Here is a 21,086-nt window from a genome sequence, read left to right on the forward strand (position 1 = left end):
TATTATCGGCATTGGCTACACCTCTGCAGCCGCATAAATCTATTTACTTGTCGTACCTGCTCCTCCTGTTCGCGGCACCTGCATCTCATCCAATCTCCAATCATTGGTATTTCGTAGTACAGATGGCCTACACCTCCTAGCCCCGCCTCTTTTTCTGTGGCTGCTTGCCTCTCTCGGCGGTCGACAGCGAAAAATGAGACACTGGCGCGTGTTCACGTGACCTTCGCCCGACCCAGATTTCGCCGCCTGTGTCGCCCGACCACCTATTTAATCACCATCTTGATCGCATCGATAACATCATTAGATCGTGGTTCTGTATGCTTGTGTCGGACTTGTTTTAGCCGACTATCGACAACGAAAATGGCCAGCCTAGACGTGGAAGCCTTACTCGACGCCACTGCGAAAAGCGCAGAAGAGACACAGGCTAAGCCATCCGCTGAAGATGCATCCAGAAGTGACCGGTCCGGCCGCAGAGATTCTGGCCGCGATCGAGACCGTGATCGTGACCGGGACCGGGATCGTGACCGGGACTACGACCGCCGACGCGGAGATCGCCGCGATGCCAGCCCGCTGAACAAAAGTCGACGAGACACTCCGGATGATGGTACGCCCCGCAGTGACTCGGGGAGCCACCGGAGCCGCCGCCGTAGCCGAAGTCGTGATGATGACCGCCGTTCACGACGCACTCGAGATGGCGACTACTACCGCAGTGGTCGAGCCCGCTCGCGTTCACGTTCACCGCGCCGTCACCGCCGGGATGATCGCGACAGAGATCGTCGCGATCGCCATCACGGCCGAAGCCGGGATGACGATCCACGCGATAGACGGGACGCTACGCCTCAATTAACTGAGGATGAAAGGGACAGAAGGACAGTATTCGTACAGCAACTTGCCGCTCGGCTGCGAACTCGTGAGTTGAAAGAGTTCTTTGAGAAAGTTGGTCCTGTCACGGAAGCACAGATCGTCAAAGATCGCATCAGCGGGCGATCAAAGGGGTAAGTTGCCACTTCAATTAATGCAGCAATCAAGGTACTGACGGGTTACAGTGTTGGCTATGTCGAGTTCAAAGACGAAGACTCGGTCGCCACCGCCCTCCAACTCACCGGACAAAAACTGTTAGGTATTCCTGTCATCGTTCAGGTAACGGAAGCAGAGAAGAATCGTCAAGCCCGCAATACGGAAGCCGGCGGCCCCCACCCAAACCACGTTCCCTTCCATCGCTTGTATGTCGGTAACATACACTTCAACGTGACCGAGGAAGATTTACGGGCCGTTTTCGAGCCCTTTGGAGAGCTTGAATTCGTTCAACTTCAAAAGGATGAGAGCGATCGCAGCCGTGGCTATGGCTTTGTACAGTACGTTCGCATACCTCCATGATTGGAAAGTATACAGTCGCTAACCGCCATGCAGGTTCCGTGATGCAACCCAGGCTCGTGAGGCCTTGGAAAAGATGAATGGCTTTGATTTGGCCGGTCGTCCTATCCGAGTTGGCCTCGGCAACGATAAGTTTACCCCTGAGAGCACTGCCAATATGTTACAGAGATTTTCGGGTCAGAACTCGTCGAATCAGCAGGGTTCCTCCTTTTCCGGATCCGGTGGTCGCGGAGGACAAAACTCTAACTTTGACCGAGCCGGCGCCAGAGATAGCGAAAAGACGGGTGGTGCCAGCGCCCTGGACGACACGGATGTCGGCGGGGTAAACTTTAATAATTATAGTCGCGATGCCCTGATGCGCAAGCTTGCCAGAACCGACGAATCGAACAAGGGCTCTGAAGAGAGGCCGGTGCTGAAACCTAGAACCGAGAAGAAGCCTCTGCCCGTGAATGTCAACACAGCCAGCCGCTGTGTTGTCCTTCACAACATGTTCAATCCCGATGAGTATGCTATTACCATATATGTGATAAATGACCATGACTAACACACGCAATAGGGAGGAAGGCGACGACTGGGTCAAAGAACTCGAGGACGACGTGCGCCAGGAGGCCGAAGACAAATACGGCCGTGTTGTGCACATCTCCGTGGACCCAAACTCCAAGGGTGACATCTACCTGAAGTTTGAAAAGGTCCAGGGGGGTGAGAACGCGATCCGCGGCCTCAACGGCCGATACTTTGGCGGGCGCATGATTGACGCGTCTCCTGTTGTAGACGCAGTCTACAGCAGTTTGTTCTCTCGCACCAGAGCTTTCTAGATGCTAATTGTGCGCTCATCGACATTCACATCTTGCTATAGGACCCGGCAAAAGGAGGCCCGCGACGGCATGCCCTCCTCGTTTTCGACTTCTGGATTCGCTCCCACATCAGCTCGAGCACACAGGTTTTGCATTTGCCTCGTCCTTGTCTCCCATACTGATCTATGTGCCTAGGATGGTTAAAAGTTTCTCGATTGGATGCGTCTGCCCTGCCTGCCCTGCCATGCCCTGCCCTGCCCGGTATTTAGAGGATAATTGATTGTTATTAGCATATATACATGGTCCAGTTTTACGTGCTGTCTTTATTTGCGGTGCTCTTGACATCAGTAAGTGGTTAGAGACCATATAGTGCACCTCGACCAACCTTTCATCCGCCCAGTGGTTGTAAGCTCTGTTACATATGGTAGCTGGCTAGTCTGAAAGTGACAGTGACGGAAGCAATTGCTAGCCCCGTTTGCCTTCCCGCGGCTTTGACTATTTTGATGCTCACATTCTACTGCGTTTCACTCTCACTTGGCACAGGCCACATTCACTTAGCCTTGCAGTATTCCTATCTATTGGAGGATGACTCGCTTCGCTCCCTTTCACATGAAGGAAATTTCTGCTCCGTTTTCACGCCTTTTCTCGTCACCCAGCTTCCACCCTCCCATCAAACGGGGCATGTGCAGAGTCAATGCAATCACATTAGCATTCCGAAATAATCAGTTCTCTCATTTACGCATTCTTTCGACACTCTTCACCAGCTGTTGGATTGGATCAATTCAACGTACAACTATCGTCCTCGCTGAAGATGAAAGCAGACTTTTGCTCTCCCTCGCCCGTGTAAAGAAAACACTCTTCAGCTCCAGCCCCGTCTGTGCATCGTCTGGCGATCAATAGCAGCGGCACTATGAGCGTGGCCGAGTCAACAACCATCGGCTCAGAATACGAACCGCGAGTCGACGGGGGCATGGTGAAGCCGGCCTCACAAGTTGGTGCTGACATTGAGGAGCGAGACTCTATTGACAGTATGCTCTCGATGAACTTTTCCACGCCGCTTGCCGGTCCGGCGCGCGCTGAGAAGATAAAACAAATGTCCAAAAACCATGTGAGTTGATCCACGAGCGTCTTTGTTGTGACTACTGGTTTCTGACTCTTGTTGCAGGCTGCGTTTGAAAAGTCGCGCTCTATGCAGCAGGTTCTAGTCAAGATTCAGCAGTCGTTACGCCGCATGCCAGGCGTGTCGTCGGCCGAGTCGTCGGAGATTGTCCTGCAGCTGCAGGAGATTGGGCAAATCGTGAGCCGCGAGACGAGCGACCTCGTCGACGCCGTGATGAACCTGACGCTGGACCAAGAGGACACGGACAAGGCGGTCGCGCGCATGGGCATCGAGGCCAACATTGCGAAAGCCAAGATTGACGAACAAAATAACACGATTCAGCAGTTGGAGGCGCAGCTGAGGGAGGAGATGGGAAGAAAGACTTCGGTTGGCCAGGGTGACGAGCAGATCTCGGACAGCAGCAGAAATCGTCAAGGCAATGGAGACGTGGACGAGCTGATCAAGGTCAGACTGCACATCTCACTAAGATACTCGTGATAAGCTAACAGGTTGACAGGCTCTCAAAGAGACGAATAGACATCTGGAAGAGCAAGTGAATGGACGCCGCTCCCTCTGGGTCATGAAGCACCCTGACGAGCAGTCGCTCGCTCGCGCCATCGAGACGCTTCGCGACTCCGCAGACGGCTTTCCTGTCGCCCAAAGCGCGCTCATCTCACTTCGGCAGACCATCAACCGCGCCAACAGTAGCAGTCATGGGGCCGCTGGAGATACACGCCAGGACTACAGCCGGCCCAGCGATATGGATCACGGCATGACCTCGCCCGACTTCTATTCGAGGCCACCTGCACAGCCGCCCATTGGCAGTCTGCGAGGCGCGAGTGGTCCTCCTCGTCCGCCTTCTACCGCGCCGTATGCTTCTCGTCGAGGCAACAACAACCCCGCCTTGGCCTCGGCCGCATGGGACCAGCCGCCACCAATGTCTGCGACCACATCCCGTGGCGCGTCCTCTTCCATGAGCAGCGGAGCGAGCAGCTTTACGCTGTCGTCGTTTAGTCGCGGCGGCTCCGTCGGTCGCAAAGCGGCGCAGGGCGGGAACAGCTCCCACTTCAGTCCCGGTGCCGCCGAGTTCTATCCCTGGAATCCGTCGTCTGGTGATCATGGGAACAACGGCGGCGGATGCCGTCATGCGTCCACGTCCTTTGGCAACGGTGCTGCTGCTGCTGCCAGTTCTGCTGCCTCGAGCAATGGCAATAACAACAATTCGCGCGACTACTACCCACGCACACCGACCGCTGCCTCGCGCGGCCGCTACGGCCGCCTCCAGGAAGCGCCTCCGTCTGCCGGCTCCGATACCCCCGGAGGCGGCGTAAGCCTAGTCGGAAACAGCAGCAGCAATCCCATCAGTAACAACCACAACGCCGCCATGATGAATCGCAGTAGCAGTAGCAGCCTGGTCCCGGCGCCAGCACCGTCGTCGTTCATCGCACCGCTGGTGCACATGAATGAGCGGTCGGTGGCGGCCTGGCATGAGGGTATCATGGATTTTTACGCCGTGATCCGGGCGTTTGTCGAGCGCCACGCGAGCCAGCCCGACCACGCGTCGTCGATGAAGATGAGCTCGACGGGGCTCTGGCCCATCCTGCTGGCGACGTACCACCCGCTGTCGAGCGCCGAGGCGGCGTCGTACCTCGAGTACCACTTGCGCAACGAAAATTCGAAAGCGTGCCTCGTCACTCGCGTCATGATTGACTACATTGTGAATCGTGTTTGGACGCCAGCGGCGTGGAGCGGCGCGGACGACGAGTCGACGTATGCGCTCATGGAGCTGGAACGGGACATGGAGAGAATGCTGGGTGAGTTTTGTCTGCGTCTTTTCTTTTTCCTTTTTTTTCCCTTTTCATCGTTTTAAATTTGGCCCCTACTTCACCCCTTTCGTCACTCGCTGACATGATTCACCTCCCGCGTGATAGGCCAGCCGTCCGCTTTCCGTCAGCCGCTCCTCGACAGGCAGGCGGCCATTATCGACGCCATTCTGGCGCGAGAGCACGACTCGTCTTTCCACAAGGCAAAGGTGGACGAGATGGCGAGCACGCTCCTCGCCAACCTGCAGCCGCTGCTCAACCGGCTGGCCAACCCGGCCGACGCCTACCGCGACATGGCGCAGGTCGCCCAGCATGCGTGGGCGCTGTCGTCGCGCATCCTCACGTCCCGGCTCACGTTTGACTTTCGGTTTCCCGAGATTGGCAGCCGCTTCTCAAGCCAGTCCATGCTGCCCATCTGGCCGCGCATGGACCCCTTTGAGCTGCAGGCCAAGCACTGGCGCGTCGCGCTCGTCACGACGCCGGTGATTACATGCCGCAACGACACGGGCACCAACATTTCGGCGCACTCGGTGTCTTTGGCTGATGTGTTTTGCATGCACTAGGCCGGTCGTATGCAGGCGGCGCACTGATTACGTTGGTCAGAAGGCTTATAGTTTCTTTTACAGGTGTTTTTTTCTTTTTGCCTTCTTTTCTTATTGGTCTCTTTATTGGTTTACAAAACAAAAACGGCTTTCGGTTATTTCACACAAGTTTTTGCAAAAAAAACAAACACAGTTATGCAACTATTCTTATGTAAAAGAATAACTGTTTTTTTGGAGCTGATTGGGAAGAGAGCTGGGCTTTGCTGCCAAGAGACATATATTTCGGGTGCAAAAAGAGTCTTGCAAGATTTGCCAGAATGGGCAGAATGGTTTATGAAACAGATTTTCATGGAGTACAAAAGAAAGACGCACAAGAACGAATTCGCAACCCACAAGAGACGAAAAGGGATAAAGTTTAGATATTAGCTACGATACTTTTTCAGCGAACAAAAGAGATCTCAGGTATTTGGGCCAGTCTGATCAAGTATTAAAGAGAAGCGAGAGCTCAACGCCAGCAGCCCAAGCGACCAGAAACAACTGGCACAGATGAAAGCAGAGCCATTCGAAAAAAATAAAAAAAATTAGAAATTCCAATGCTTCTTCGTCACCGTTGGCCTACTCCAAGCCAAGGTCTTCCAGTCGAGCCTCCTCGACACCGCCCCCAGCACCGCCTTGAGGATGCCCTCGGCCGTGAGCACGCCCCTGCCGGCGCGCTCGTCGTCCCACGTCACGCAGTCCACAATATCCCTGCCTGAGTACTTGATCAGCCCATCATCAAGCTCCTGCAGCGCCGCCCGCGCGCCCGCGTCCCGGCCGACCTGGAAGAACTGCACGCCGAGCTGCGCCACCGGCGCGCGCGCCGCGACCAACCTCGACGCGGCGTCGACGAGCACGCCCGTAGGGTCATCAGTCGGCCTGCCATCCGTAATCACAATCAAGTTCATGGGCTTCTTATTCTCCTTCTTGTTCTTCCTGGCAGCTTCTCCCCCTCCAGCGGCGGCGGAAGAAGAAGAAGAAGACGTTTTCGACTGTTGCTTCGCCGCCGATTTTTCCAAACCCTTGAGGTACGGCCTGATAATTTCCTCGAGGCGCTCCCCGGTGGGCGTAGTGCCGCAAGGAACCACGCTCTGAAATATGGAAGAGACCTCGGCGGCGGAGCGAATGTTGTAGTAGCCGCCGCCGGCTTTGCCGGATGGTGGCGAGTAAATAGCGGAAGGTGAGCGAGAGCGGTGGTTGAGAAAGTAGAGGTCGATGCCGTCGGCGTCGCGCGCGGTGCAAATGGGCACAATGGCGCGGAGAACGTCGGCGACTTCGTCCCAGCACGAGGAGAAACAGGGCGAGGACGGGGAGTAGTAGCCGGCGCGGCCGTTCATGGAAGAGGAGTCGTCGATGAGGAAGACGGTGTCAAAGGCGCAGAGGAAGGCAAAGGGGTCGTCATCGTCGGTTGAAGCGCCGGCAGCGGCAGCCGTGGTCGTGGGCGTGAAGGAGGATGAGGGAGCGGCGTTGGGCTCGGGAGAGGGAGCGATGGCGGGCTTGGAAGAGGTAGCGGCGGTGGGCGTGTAAGCCGGAGGAGGATCGTTGGTCTCCTGAGAAGCTGTGGCGAGGTTGGCATTATTCTTCCAAAAAAAAAAAGGAAGAAAAAAGACGAAATGAGGGACAGTAAAGAAGCGTTTTCACTTACCACGGTTCCGTGCAAACGCGTAGAGAGACTTGAGCTTGGAGGCCATGCTGATGAGTTTCTGAACGAGGTTTATATAAGTAGGATCTTGAATGCTGAGATGTAGTGTGTCGAAACGGTCCAAGTTGGTTACTCTCAAGTCTTTTTACAACAAATTCGTGCTTTGTACAGACGAAGAAGTTCTTTATATATATCACAAACTAGGCATTCACGCAGCCGGCAGCAGCCTTGGGGCCTTACCCGTGTGTAACTTTACACGACGACATGTCACAGCCTCTGCCTACGCGCCCGACGCACGCACGCCTTGTGGGAGAGGCAGAAAAAAAAAAGTCAACACAGGCACACACAGTTAATGAGACATGGCCATGCAGGCAGCAAAAGTACGTTGATGTGCTGGTCCATTCACATGTCATTATTAGGGAAACTTTTGCCTGGTCGCCCAAGGCGGCCACCAAACAGGCCCTGACGGAACGCCCCATGGCAATGAATACTTGCACAGCCACCCAGGCTTTTGCATAGCCATAGATCATGATGCATCCGATTTCTCCATTAGTGTGCCTTGCGCGTTCAAGTGGAGAATACTAGATCTTGCCCCTTTGTTCTAGAACAAATTTTAGTGCTCCTTGAGATTTCCTACAGTCTGCCGCTATTTCCGCCTCGTTTGCAGCCGGCATGCGCAGCAGAGACAAGTCAGTTTCTCCCGGGTCGGGCGATGTTTTTGACACTTCCGGCAGGCGCCAAGGCTCACATTTTGACAACATTTGATCCCAGTTTTGTTTGTTGGAATACGCTAGCGTGATTTAGAGTCGTTTATACTCAAAACATGTGCTCATTTGTCCATGATTCCATGGTGGGCTGTGCATTTCAACACCATCTACGCCGTCATCTCGTCTAAGACGAAGCCTGCTTCTTGAACCTGCACGCTACTTGTTAGCAGACACAAAGACAAGTACACTTTTCATGTACACTTTTCAATGACGCTTTTTCAAGAACTCTTCAAGGATGTAAAACGTACTTGTTGACCACTTTTTCGATGCGGTCGAGGCCCTTGGTGAGGACGTCCATCCTAGGACCATACGAAAACCGCACAAAGTGGTGGCAGGGCGAGTCAAACAGGTCGCGACGACGCGACGGGTTCAAGTCGAAAAAGATGCCTGGCACCACAATGACCTTTTCCTCCAAACAGGCCTGGAAAAAGTTGAGGCCGTCAGAGATGGCCTCGGGCAACCCCTCGAGGTTCAGCCAGCTGCGCCCGTTAACATACACTATTGATTCTAGAGGTGTCAAAGGCACATACAGGTAAAAGGTAGAGTCTGGGACGTATTTGATGACGAAGCCCATTTCGCGGAGGCGCTTGACGACAAAGTCGCGCTTGTCACGGAAGTGACGCTGCAGGTGAACCATTTCCTCCTGGACAAGCTTGGGCTCGAGGAATTGCACAGCCGCCTCTTGGAAGGCATGGTTGGCACCACCGTCGAGGTAGCTACCGCAGGAACCAATCCTAGAAAGAGTTAGTACCAGGCAAGCAGTGTGGATGCTCAAGTCACCGACGCGCTGATATATTCTGTCATCTGTTAGCGGATGCTCTGACTAGACATGACGCTATACATACCCTTGGGGCCAAGAATCCAAGCAATTCTCCAACCAGGAAGTCGGAATCGCTTGGTAAGGCCATCAATGATCAAGACATCGTCTTCGTCGACGTCTTCGACATTCTCGGCGGCAGAGATGGTGGTTCCGTCGCAGTTGCTGGTGTAGTTGTAGCCAGAGTAAAACTCGTCGCTGATAAAGGTGGCGCGGCCACGGCAGATATCCTGAATCTCGGCCAACTCGGGATTGGCAACGACGCGACCGGTCGGGTTTCGGGGGTTGGAGGTAAGGATGACAGAGGTACCGCGGGAGATTTCCTCGGCAATCTTGTCGGGGTGGATGTGGTAGCCATCTTCTTCGGAGAGGGGTACGGGAATGGCAGCAAACTATGCATGTAAGCTTCTTTCCCCTAAGAAGAGGGCAAAGTGTAGATCGACGCCTAGCCTACATTTTTGAATAGGCTCAGCATTTCATTGTAAGCCGTGTAGTCGGGCAGGAAAAAGGACAGATACGACGTGCCTAGGACGGCGGCGATGCGAATCAGACCGGCGCGGCCACCGGGGACAATAGCTACATTCTCCCAGGTGTACTGGCTCTCCTTGCCCTTGCGGTGCGCCTCGTTGTAGAGGTTGGCCACGGCCTCGCGGAGGGGTTTGATGCCGGCGGTGGGGCCGTACTCCCGGGCGGCCATGGAAATGTCAATGGTGTTGGGGCGGGGGAAACAGCCGGCAATGTCGTCTTCGACTTCGGGGGCGCCCTGGCCGAGGTTGGCCCATTCCTCGGGGTTTTCCATGAAGCCGTACTCGCAGGCGCGCTCCGTGCACCAGACGACGCCGGTGGACGCGCGGCTGGCGTCGAGGCCGGCATGGGGCATGTGGCCTTCGTGGGCATTGCGGAACTGGCGGTGGACTTTGGATTGGACCTCTGTCGGGAAGGGAGATTAGTACACGTTCGAGGTGTGACATTAAATGGGAGCTGGGTATCAGAGATTGTCGGTGGCTGCCTCGTATTGAATCTCATCGGTGGCGTTGTCGTTGGCGTTGGCTGCGACAGAGCTGTGTAAGAGTTTGGCGGGGTAACTAGCTCGTCGGCGCAGGTGAGGCAAGGGACCTTTTTAGGCTGGGCAGCGGCAGGAATGAGCGATTTTTCGGATTTCTAGAACAACGTACCGTTGGACCCGGGCTCAGCGTTGGAAAAGCGTCTGGCCATGGGCTTTGGAGCGCCGGTGTGGCGGTTAAAAGAAAACTTGCGGCCGCTAAACATGGTGACAGTGGTATGGGTGTCTGAAGCTGTTTGACGATGCGAGATGCGTGTTGAGACGCGACAATTCGGCTATTCGAAGAGATGACAGAAACAAAAGGTATGATGCTGCAAGATGGGCTCGCATGCAACGACGAAGAAGAGCAGAGAATTAATGGAGGGAGAAGAAGAGGAGTCGAGTCAGGAAAAAAACGAAGCGCTGATGAGGGTCGAACGTCTACTTTGAGAGGGCGGTCGGTCTTTTTTTATTTTATTGGGGCTGCCAGCTGCGAGGTCCATTCCACCTTGGACCCCTCACAAAAGAAAAAGAGAGTGACTCCAAACGTGAATTGTTGCCAGCTGCCAACGACCAACCAGTCAGTGTTGCCCCTCGTCATCTCTCCCATGCATTGACAGCCGCAGCACTCCGCCCTCCCTCTTACACACACATGTGCGCCTGCAAAACAACCAGTTGTCATCATGCCACACTCTACATCACCCAAGGAGCTTCGGAAATGCGGCACACGCCAATGCTGGGGTCGTGTTGGACAGCCGGGATCCATCGAACACAAGAGAGAGAGGGGCGGGCCAAGAGGATGAAATGGGGGTGAGCGAATACCACAGAGTACGCCGCCTACCAACTCACCAACCAAAGCTCGCAATACACTTTCATCAGACACTGGAACAACAAGGCAATGACTCGGAGAGAAATACGAATATTGTTTCCCCAAATAACCTAGCAGCCTAGCTGCATGACAATGGTGATCGCCAATCCGCGGGCCGGTCCCTTGAGCTTGGAGATGCATCCACGGCGACTCCGGACGAGTATTAATTCCTTCCACGCTTCATCAAAAAGGGGCCAACTATATAACATGCTCTCGATGCCCGTGTCGGGCCAATCCGGAAATTGGTCAAGCTGGTGATTGCTTGAGGCATTAACCTTCAATACGGCCTGGCAAACAAGACAGTACACAAAAGACCTCCAAACGCGGACGTTTTGTTGTTGTCCCTTGCGCACTCTGTTATGACGCAAATGGCTTGACGCAGCTTCTCCGTACAAACAAACAACGCATACCTGCCATGGCGCTCCCGCCTCGGAAAAACAAGAAACCACACTGTTGCACAGCACTTGTTGCAATTTCCGTGGATTATTTTGCAGAAAATCTGCAGCCGCCTGCAGGGCCCTCCATCCCCATGGGCTTTTGCTCCACAGAAGCCCATCATGCAAGTCTCACCGAAGCCATCGGATGAATGACGGCGCTGCAAGGCGGGCAGGGCAGTAAGAGTCGCCTTGTACATTCGAATCGGAGAGCAATATATTCGGCAACACCATACTAATACCAATTTTTCAACCCGTGTAGACTTGCAAATACTTACATTTACACGCCATGTGCTGGGGCAACCTCAAATGTCGCGCCGCCGCCACCTGTCTCGGACCCTGGCTGCCGAGGGCGCATCGAGACACCTAACCCACGCTGGAGCCAAAATCGCCAAGCCCTGTCAGAAAAAAATGACTTGCTCCATCAACAGCCTCATCCGTCGACTCTCTTGAAGCACAACAGCCCCGAGCATCACAACACACACTGCGCCATCATCGACCCATTCTCCAATTGCCCCGTGCAAAACCAAAGCAGCATCCCTCCAATGCCCCGCACCGCCTTAATAGCGTTCGCACGGCACTCTCTGCGTCATCACCACCTCCTGCGCCATCCCGCATCCACCGTCTCCCACCACCACGCCTTCGCCACGACACCTCGCCCCTTTTCCATGTCGTCCAGCCGCGCCGCATCTTCTTCGTCGTCGTCGTCATCCAAAGACGGCCCTGCCGACCACCCGCAACACCCGCAAGGCCTGCCCGCGCCGGGCGACGCCGCCGGCTCCGACCCCATCACGCTCGACGTTAGCGGCGAGGGGTCAACGGTCAAGCTCGCCGCTCTGGGTCCGCTCGTCGTCAACGTCGACGGCACCGTGGCGCGCATCGCCAACTGGAAGGAGATGACGGCCGTGGAACGCGAGACGACGGTCCGCATGGTGGGCAGGCGCAACGAGAAGCGCCTGGACGCGCTCAGGAAGCAAAAGGAAGAGGAGCAGGGAAGCGGCGGCGGCGGCGAGCAGTAAATTGCATAGGCACCGGATGTGAGGGGCGGAATAGTCATGTTGGCACGCGCAGAGCATATGGAAGCGACCGTGCATGCATAGGTTGAAGAAGCCAATTGCAGCATAGACGTCGGGTGAGATGTCCTCAGGTAGACAGACATCAGGGTTGAGCGAGCATCAGGTCAGGACATCAGTTCAGGACGAACACAGGGTAGGACGGACATCAATTCCCATGAACAGTAGCATAGCGCTTTGATTTACATTTTTCGACCCTTTACTACTTTCATTGCCTCTTCGAAAGTACTCAAATCACAGTATAGTTATATCGCATGTTTGTAATATGTATACATCAGGTGTATACATCAAGTGTGTAGAGATTAAATCAACTTAAAAAGTCATCAACACGTAGTCATCTAGACATGTTCATCAACTGCCAACCAGAGTCCATCGCCATAGTTGTCCCACAGTCTATACAGCCCGGACCGCCCGCTGCTCAGTCCTTGTGCTGCCTGCCAATTGCCGCCTGGCCCATCTTATGCGCCGACGAGATCTAAGCCTCATCGATAAACGTAAAACCACCAAGCATTCCCATATGTAATCGAAACAAGTGAAGAAAGAAAAACAAGACAAAGTAAAGAGACGAACATGTAACATGTCCCTCCCCCGAGAAAACAACGCCAGCTTTCATCCTTGTAGTAAAGGTTCAAAGCATTCCAACTTTTGTAGCAGTGTCTATTGTGTGTAGGCAAGCAAGCAGCTGCAAAACACACAAAAGGCCAGAAACTACCGTTCCTCCTTGGCGGCGACGGCGCTACTCGACTGGGCGGCTTTGTTGAGCTTGCTGCCGGCTTGCTTGGTAAACTCTTTCCACAGAGTTGAGATATCCTCGTTGCCCTCATTCTTTTCAACGAGCAGGTTCTTCAGCCACTTGTTCTCCGTCTCAAGTTGCGAAACCTTGTTCTCGAGGTCCGACATCTTGGTCTGCATTTCCTTGGCCGACTTTTCGAGGGCCTGCTCGCGCTGCTTCTTCTTGATGCGGAAGCGGGCACTAGCGGCCGTGTTGCGGCGGCGCTTGTCCTCCTCGGCAGCAACGCGTGAGGCCTCCTCAAAGTGCAGGGCCTGTGTCTGGGGGGCAATGGGCTCACCCTTATGCTTGACCTCCGCAGCGCGGGAAGCGGCAGCGTGGTACTGGGCGTTCGGGTGAGGCATCTGGGCGCCATGGTTGGGCTGCAGAGGCTGGAAGTTGTGGTTGGCTTCGGCAAAGGTGTTCATCTGGGGCGCATATGTGTTGTTGAACTCGTTGAAGGCAAAGTCATCTATGATTGGCGGCGGCCGTGTTAGTCAACCGCGATACAGGGTGCTCAACATTGTGTGGTGCCGCAGAGCAAGCACCGCAGTTGCGAGGATAGAAAAAGCAAAAAGAAAGTGAAAAGGGAATGATCAGTATAAGCAGGCCGAGAGACAAGAAGAAAAGCCTATAGCAACATGACAACCTTATCAACAACCACTCGATCTGCTTAGATGCACCGAGGCCGTGCAGCCCAGTCCCGATAGGGTAGGTTGACTGAGGGGCCCCGGCATCACGAGGAATTGCACCATCGGTCCCACCATTTGTAAGCCCCAGGCTCCCTGGATCTTGCCCCACTTGAACCAGAAGCGAGAGTCCTGACAGGCTGGTAAGGACAGCTGACTGTTGCAACTCCAGCGCGCCAAACTGCCATGTCGCAATTTGCAAAGAGGCGGGGGTATTGTGCCAGAGGCACAGATGTAAGTGTGGGAGAAGCTGATGCGAGGGAGGGGTCAAGCTGAACTGGTCTGCGAATCGTTTTGGTCTCTCCCGCGCTAGCCTTGGTTGGGAGACAGCCTTGGTTGGCAGACAGCCCAGGTAGGCCAGTAAATGTGTGGTAAACGAGGCTGGTAGGATCATGGACGGAATTGAATGGTGACGCAAGGTAGAACAAGACGCAAAAAGAAATGTACATACTGGAGATGAAATCCAAGTTGGGCATGTCGCCCATGACAGAGGGAGCAGCGCTCACATCATCAGACGAGGGTGTCGAATGGGTAGCCTCTTTAACAGGCTGGGCCTGGAAGTCGGTGTTTTGCCCTGTCTCGAAATCGAAAAACTCGGTGTTTGTGAAGAGAGCAAGGTCGCCCTCAATGTTGAAGTTTTCGTCGACGGAGCCCTCCTGAGGAGAAATGGTGTTGAGGTCGCGGAGGTAGTTTGCCACATTGGGGCCGTGTCGGCCATTATAGTTGGACATTTTCGTCTTGTTTTCGTTTATCGAGTCCGTCAAGAGGCTCGTAATTTTTCGAATGACCTTCTAATGATGGAATTTGGGTTCTGGTGATGGAAGGACTCTATCACGCTGTCGGTCGCAGATTCGAAAAGGCCGTGGAGATGCGATTGTGCGCTGCGCCGGGCAGTGGGATGTCGGTCGCAGTATCGTTTGCGTAGAAATAAAGAAAAACGACAGCAGGTGTTTCCGTCGCAGCAACGTCGTCGAAGATTCAATATCGTTTGTCGCCTGTGATGATGAAGAAAAAGCGTTCGTGGTGGTTTGCGGAGAGATAACGCGGGGCGTCGTGGTGGATATTGCGTGAGTCTTGCGGATTTTTTTCGCTCGCCGAGGGGCTCCGATAACGTTCGAGTTGCCTGCGGGCGCCGTGGCTGCAGGCAGGTCGCGAGACTTGCCAGTGGTCATAGCCGAGGGCTTTTTTGGGGGGCAATGGGGCGCTTTCGGTGGCCACAAAGAAGTCTTCAGCCCGCAAACAGGTGCCACAGTGGGAGTCCGCCGCCTTGGTTTATTGCTCCTCGGTGGGTCTTTCAGCGTGAATCATGCTGTAACGTAGCGAGCACGCTTTACGACTTGTACAGCTAGTCCCTGACCGAGACACTCTAGCCTGACGCAGTCAAAGATATTCATCAGACTCGCCCAAGAAAAAGAAAAATAAAACCTGCAACGCTACTAAACGCTGGCGTCTTCACCCTTCTGGCTTCGGACCCTTGCCTGACCGTTTCCTAGGCCAGTTCCGCTGAGAGGCGGTGCTTAGAAATCATTGATCTCCAGCTGTTTTGGAAACTACTGAATGTGCGGGGCAGAGCTTAAGTTATACCAATAGCAGCATGCATGAAGGCATCGGAGCCAATCACATGTCCGACCGTCATTCCATGGCCTTATCTTTGGCCCCCACTGCACTGGATCCTTGCTCGCGCCTTCCCTGCCATCCCACATGCTTTCCATTGTGCATGCACTTCAGCTGCAGGGTCCGGCAAATCCAATGCCCGCTTGTGTAATCAATCCCAATCATCTTCGCGGCGCTTCGACTCCGCGCACGTGCCGCTACCAAAAGCTGGCTGCGATTTTGCTCCTCTTCTTTTCCGTTGTCCCAAAGCTCGCGCCAATTGGGCATAAGCACGCAGGGCCACATGAGACGATCGTAACCTCCTGCTCGAGTACTTCTACTCCGTAGACCTGCGTCTGATATTATCGTTCGCATCTCCCCCCAAAAGCCGATGGCTGCCGTCCAGTCGCAACGCCATCATGACGTGATCCATCGGCACTACCACTTACAGCTATCCGACGCAGCGTGGCAGCTTCTTGCAGCACACTACGGCCGTGATGCAGCCGACTATTGATGAATATCTGGAACTTGGGCCTAAATTTCCGACCAGCGGCTCCATTGTCTCGAAGCTTATATTAGGGCCCCCGTAACAAAGCAGCCACATGCCCGAGGACTGCGAGGAGCCAGTCGAAACAAAGGGCTCAGTCGACTAGTCACTCGGTCTTGCAGAACAATTACGCAAATCTGATACAGTTTGAAATGTCTCGGTAATTTCGCTTATTGGCTTAGATTGAGTCGAGTTCTAAGATATGTAGATCAATGGCATGCGCAGGGAGTAGTGTTACAGGCAGTGGAAGTCGTACTATCATTGGACCTACGAAGCCAGCTTCGTCTTATCCTCGTCAATGTGAATCCCAAACTGTCTGCTTGCCAGGCCGTAACTTTGGCCCACTGCCTCGCTCCCGTACACGCGCATCTCCTTTTCGTACGCTGCCGTGAGTCCCTCCTTGAAGCCCCCAGCCTCGCCAATCAGGCGGCCCAGCAACGCCGAGTCTCGCAATGCTGTGTTCGCACCCAGCCCGCCCGCCGGCGTCATGCTGTGCGCGGCGTCGCCAATGACCGTCACCCTCGCCACGTTGGGCCACTCCGGGACGCCAGAGGGCGTGGAGCAGGTAATTTTCCAAAACGCGGCCTCTTCTTCGCGCATCTGCTCCACCAGCGCCCTGAAGCGCGGGTGCCAGTCCTTGGTGAGGTCCTTGGCGATGGAGGCGGCCACGGAGCCGACGATGCTGTAGTCGTCGTTGGGCGCGTTGATGGTGCCTGGCCGCGCCGTCATGGTCCAGCCAAACTCGACGCCGGCGTCGTCCATCTCGCCGGGCCGGACGTTGGTAATGATGCCGACGCCGTCGGGCCCGCGCAGCGCAAAGACGCCCTCGCCGAGGCCCTTGAACGCCGTCGTTGGCGCCTGTCCGTGAATGCCGCGCGCGCCCGTGTCGTACGTCTTGAGGCGGCCGCCCGATACCTGCTGCGCAATCTTGGAATAGATGCCGTCGCCACCAATGAGCATGGCACCCTCATCCGACTTGCTCCCATCGTGGAAGACAGCGCGCACGCCGTCCGCAGTCAGCTCGTAGCCAGCCACCTTTTTGTTCCACTGGATGTGGTCTTCGAGGCCCTGGGCAAATATTTGGCGCATGTCGCCGCGCGCCATGCCAACCACTTTGCCGCCGCGCGACGACAGGCCGCCGCCGACAGTCAGCGTCTCCTCAATGGTCGCGCCGGTAACGGCGTCGAGTACGGAGAAGCCCAAGCCGCCCGTCTTGCCGCTCTTGCTCCAGAAGTGCTCCCACAGCTCGGGGCTGAGCACCGACTCCACGGCGTCGAGGCCTTCGGCGGAAAGTCGTAGTCTGTACCCTTGGGCGCGAAAAATAAAGGAAGAGTCGCGCTCAAAAATTTGGAAAGGAATTTTGGAGCGTAGCAGGGACTGGCCGAGGAGCAGAGAGGAGAGGCCGCCGCCCGAGATGAGAATCGGCTTTGGGACTGGCATGGTGAATTTATGTATTGGTAGAATAGCTACTTCACTGTACTTCGGAATTGTTGATGAGAGAAAAAAAAAGGTTCTACAACTTGTGTATTTTATATTGGGCCCCCATTGACGGATTGAGAATAGACGGATCTACCATGAGAGCGCGAGCACCGATGGTTGAAGCTTATATTGTAAGCAGCCGCGCGGTAGCGGAAATGTAATTGTCAGCCAGCGCACCTATACGTCCAGTGCCTTGAAAACAGCCACGTTGGTTGGCGCCGACTTTTCTATGGATTACAAACCCAATGCAGAGGCCAAGCAACCACATGTAATCCGCTTTGGCGCGCATGACGCCAATCTAGAAACTCATCAAGGGTCTTTCGTCTCGAATCTTATTGATTATGAAGATGGCCCTTTTTTTTTTTTTTCTTCTTCTTTTTTTGCACTACAACGGTAGATGGAACCACGCGATGATGTAACCACTCGCAGCTCGCCCTGTGAGAAGTTCTGAGATCCGATCCCTGGTCTACATACTTGTCATGCTACTAATCGTTAGGCGTGTCAAGTAGTGGATTATATGTTACTCAAAAGACTACTGCACATTGACGTGAGCAGAGACGCAAATGCGACGAAGATCATGACTAATATTATGTTCTATCAGCCTAAATGGAATCTGGCTTTACTTGAGCGGAAATGATTTTAGGCGTCGGCCTCCGTTGGCCGTCACAATTGCGAGCGACATTTTCCCGGCTCTTAAACAGACTTTTTTTGGTACTCAAATCGCTCTGAATTGCTGGGGTCAAAGCTCGTGCATTTTTTTGCAACGGCAGGCTGCACTGCAGGTTTGATCCACGCTACATAGCGATCTGCTGCGTGACTCGCAGAACCCTGAAGCACCAACATCAATGTTTAAAATTCATCCAGTCCACAACTTCTTATGGGATGTCCTATCTCAAATACATTTCTGTTCCGAGCCTTGAGGGAACTAGGCGATAAGCTCTGCTCTCAGTCAAATTTCAGGTTCTTATCGATGGAGGAGTTGAAGTTACCCCTTATTGAATTAATGTGTGGAGGGAAACTTGGCAGATACAGCTAATAACATATATTTTTGGTCACTTAGCTAGTAAGAACGGAATGACGAGTAGCATTCAGCTTCTGAGCTTAACAGTACTGTCGCCCCGGAGCAATGGACCGACGACTGCCTCCCAAACCTTCCGAGAGATCTCGCCTGCTGCTCATTCAAGTGAAGAGCGAAGAACTTGAGACAAAGATCCCAGGTGAGACACATACATGGATGATACGCAGTGTTCCATTATCACATGGGTATCATTTATTATTGGAAGTTTTCCACATGGCTCGGAATACCTCGGACGCCTTTGAGTCGCCTTGCCATCAGCCGCGAGATAGTATCGCTCAACACCCGCAACGGCTACGATCCAGTTCAAAGGCCAGTACACCAAGTTCCCTCGTTCGGCTCAACGTCTCAGCCGTACAGGGACAAATCACATGTGTTTATACTCCGTATAAGCCGTCTGTTTCCGTGTGTTTCCTGTAGTTACCGCCATGCACGACGAGTGCAGCAGCCAACTCAAAGGCCCCCCACAAGTTAGAGTCGGGTCTGCATCAACCAGGCCGAAGCAATTCGGTTGAGAATTCTGCATGGACTCAAAAATGCAGGCCTTTGTGGAGCGAGCTGAGACGGGATGGCACGGGGCCCCTGTCCTCCAGCCCTCTTGTTGCGATGGCGCCATCACGCCATCGGTGCCTCCGTATAAGGCCTTTTTCCTGCCCTGAGGACAACATTCTTGAGAGATTGCTGCTAGTCTTTTCATGATTTTTTAACTCTTATGGAATTGAATGATGAAATGCGGGGGCTCGAGCCCTTGATGAATATGGAAATTTACACGCTTTATCGTTGTGGTGGCATCCGCGCCGCGCACTCATAAAGAGTAACAACGTGATTAGAAGAGCACAGTCTTACTCGAGGCAGCTCCTAGATCACGGTAGAGCTCCAGTTCGTGTATTTGGGTGTCATATCTCATTGATAATATGTACTGCATGTACAAGACCCTCGGTCACGGCACTCAATTTTGGTTCTTCTTACACTCGCTTCCTCGGGTACATACTGGCCCCGCACGCCTTGTCTCGTACAGATCATATCCCAAGAATTATTACAATTAGCAGCCAGAGTATATGGCGCTGGCAAACATATCGTAGCTGTCAGCGTTGTACAGGCTCTGCGCCGTGGTCAGCTTGCGAATGTTGTCGTAGCCGTAGCAATTATCCGCGGTGCCGGCGATCTCGCGCAGATGGGCGGTCTCGTGGAGGGTGGTAGTGGACTGGTCCTGACGGTGGCAGCCGCTAGTAATGGCGGGGAGGTCGTCCCAATAGAGGTCGCAGTAGACCTGGAGGCTGCGTGAGGGCTGAGTGTAGCCGAGGACGCGGCTGCCGCGTGGAGGAGACGGAGTATTTGCCGCCAGCGGAGAGTCATGTGTCTCAATAAGGTGGAAGCTGACCTCGACGGACTGGCCAGCCAGCATCGATCTTCTGGAAGTCGGAGTCGGTCAAATTATCGGTGCTAAGGCGAAGACGGGGGACCTTGAAAGTCGACGTTGCTGCCTGCAGATTGCATGTCAGCAGAGTTTCGCATCATGCAAATGTATCGTGGGGTTTGGTCTTACCGTTGGCCTCAATGGCAGCCTTTTCGGTGTGGGCATCATCAAAGATGGTGCCATGCCTGAAAATCTGGAGGTTGTCCTTGCCAGTGTTGGTAATGGTGGCCTTGACCTGACCAGAGTTACCAGCCGATTCAATCTTGACGTCAAGGGCAGAGCGGGCAGCAGAGGGAGCAGCAGTAGCCACAGAGGTAAGAGCGGCGGCGAGGGTGAAGAACCTCATGGTGACGAGAAGGGTTCGACTTGGTAGAGGCCTTGATAAGAGTACTGAGAAGCCGTCAAGACGGTTGACCTTGATGGATGAGTTTTTGTTTGATAGACGGCACAACTGAAGCTTTTATACTTGGAAATGCGACTAGATAGTATTTGAAATGACGGCAAGCTCGGAGCAGCTGCAATACAGCTTTGCTCCAAAGAGCTTCCATCGTTGGCAATGGCATTTTGGCCGTATTGGATACAAACTGGCTGATCGCTGCCAAGATATTGGAGAAAGATAATATCAGTCGTCCGAGAGATGTTATATTTGATGGGACTTGCTCAAAATCGCCAAGGCCGTCTTGGCAGAGGTGTCCGATCCCATATCAGTACTACTCGATCTGGGATGCCTGAGTTCGCGCTCTATGGCAACTGCTTTCAAGTGCTGATCTATCGTAAGCCAATTAATCTGGACCTTGGTAGACCGTGATTTGGTGCACTCTCGCGACATGTGCATGTCGACGTTCGGGGCCACGTAGGTGATGATCGTGGCTGCTTATGTGTCCCATCGTACACAGCGAAGAGTTGCAAGCATATTGGAAATCGTGATAGAGTTGTGATAGAGTTGTGCTTATGCTCGAATGCCACTGTATAACCTACTTAATGGGGCTTACGGCCGGAGTGGACGCTATGAGCTTGAGCAGGTCCATGTGAGCCGCGGGAGGGCAATTCCTTCTCCGATTGGTGAAGAGATGTCCAAACTTCACTATAACGGATACGTGCCGTGACTGAGGAAGTTAGACTGTCGCCTTTGCTCGTTTCGTGCGTGTTGGGCCAGCCGATATGGCAAAGCTTGCGACCCAATCTTGCAATGCAACCATTCTCAAA

The 21,086-nt window shown here is 54.1% G+C and overlaps 8 protein-coding genes across 8 annotated transcripts; 3 read left to right on the plus strand and 5 right to left on the minus strand.

The window, feature by feature from the left end:
- Positions 1–360: 360 nt before the first annotated feature.
- Positions 361–2,189, plus strand: BBA_04985 (CC1-like family splicing factor; the record flags this gene model as incomplete). Its single annotated transcript, XM_008600082.1, has 4 exons — positions 361–995; positions 1,047–1,355; positions 1,411–1,878; positions 1,931–2,189. 4 exons carry the CDS (start codon positions 361–363, stop codon positions 2,187–2,189), a joined length of 1,671 nt encoding a protein of 556 aa, XP_008598304.1.
- Positions 2,190–3,078: 889 nt separating this feature from the next.
- On the plus strand, positions 3,079–5,653 carry BBA_04986 (uncharacterized protein; the record flags this gene model as incomplete). The annotated part of the gene is made up of 4 exons (XM_008600083.1): positions 3,079–3,276; positions 3,334–3,732; positions 3,785–5,081; positions 5,199–5,653. The coding sequence occupies 4 exons, from the start codon at positions 3,079–3,081 to the stop codon at positions 5,651–5,653; spliced, it is 2,349 nt and encodes a 782-aa protein (XP_008598305.1).
- Positions 5,654–6,213: 560 nt separating this feature from the next.
- On the minus strand, positions 6,214–7,359 carry BBA_04987 (uncharacterized protein; the record flags this gene model as incomplete). The annotated part of the gene is made up of 2 exons (XM_008600084.1): positions 6,214–7,226; positions 7,314–7,359. 2 exons carry the CDS (start codon positions 7,357–7,359, stop codon positions 6,214–6,216), a joined length of 1,059 nt encoding a protein of 352 aa, XP_008598306.1.
- An 842-nt stretch (positions 7,360–8,201) lies between these two features.
- BBA_04988 (aminotransferase class I and II) lies at positions 8,202–10,163 on the minus strand (the record flags this gene model as incomplete). Its single annotated transcript, XM_008600085.1, has 7 exons — positions 8,202–8,226; positions 8,326–8,556; positions 8,608–8,811; positions 8,862–8,874; positions 8,923–9,286; positions 9,349–9,824; positions 10,070–10,163. The coding sequence occupies 7 exons, from the start codon at positions 10,161–10,163 to the stop codon at positions 8,202–8,204; spliced, it is 1,407 nt and encodes a 468-aa protein (XP_008598307.1).
- A 1,620-nt stretch (positions 10,164–11,783) lies between these two features.
- On the plus strand, positions 11,784–12,257 carry BBA_04989 (uncharacterized protein; the record flags this gene model as incomplete). The annotated part of the gene is made up of 1 exon (XM_008600086.1): positions 11,784–12,257. One exon carries the CDS (start codon positions 11,784–11,786, stop codon positions 12,255–12,257), a length of 474 nt encoding a protein of 157 aa, XP_008598308.1.
- A 762-nt stretch (positions 12,258–13,019) lies between these two features.
- BBA_04990 (basic region leucine zipper) lies at positions 13,020–14,500 on the minus strand (the record flags this gene model as incomplete). Its single annotated transcript, XM_008600087.1, has 2 exons — positions 13,020–13,552; positions 14,221–14,500. 2 exons carry the CDS (start codon positions 14,498–14,500, stop codon positions 13,020–13,022), a joined length of 813 nt encoding a protein of 270 aa, XP_008598309.1.
- Positions 14,501–16,176: 1,676 nt separating this feature from the next.
- BBA_04991 (cercosporin toxin biosynthesis protein) lies at positions 16,177–17,349 on the minus strand (the record flags this gene model as incomplete). The annotated part of the gene is made up of 1 exon (XM_008600088.1): positions 16,177–17,349. One exon carries the CDS (start codon positions 17,347–17,349, stop codon positions 16,177–16,179), a length of 1,173 nt encoding a protein of 390 aa, XP_008598310.1.
- Positions 17,350–19,505: 2,156 nt separating this feature from the next.
- Positions 19,506–20,226, minus strand: BBA_04992 (metallo-endopeptidase-like protein; the record flags this gene model as incomplete). Its single annotated transcript, XM_008600089.1, has 3 exons — positions 19,506–19,773; positions 19,845–19,875; positions 20,010–20,226. The coding sequence occupies 3 exons, from the start codon at positions 20,224–20,226 to the stop codon at positions 19,506–19,508; spliced, it is 516 nt and encodes a 171-aa protein (XP_008598311.1).
- Positions 20,227–21,086: the final 860 nt, after the last annotated feature.

Source organism: Beauveria bassiana (assembly GCF_000280675.1).
Source record: "Beauveria bassiana ARSEF 2860 unplaced genomic scaffold BBA_S00012, whole genome shotgun sequence".
Taxonomy (NCBI): domain Eukaryota; kingdom Fungi; phylum Ascomycota; class Sordariomycetes; order Hypocreales; family Cordycipitaceae; genus Beauveria; species Beauveria bassiana.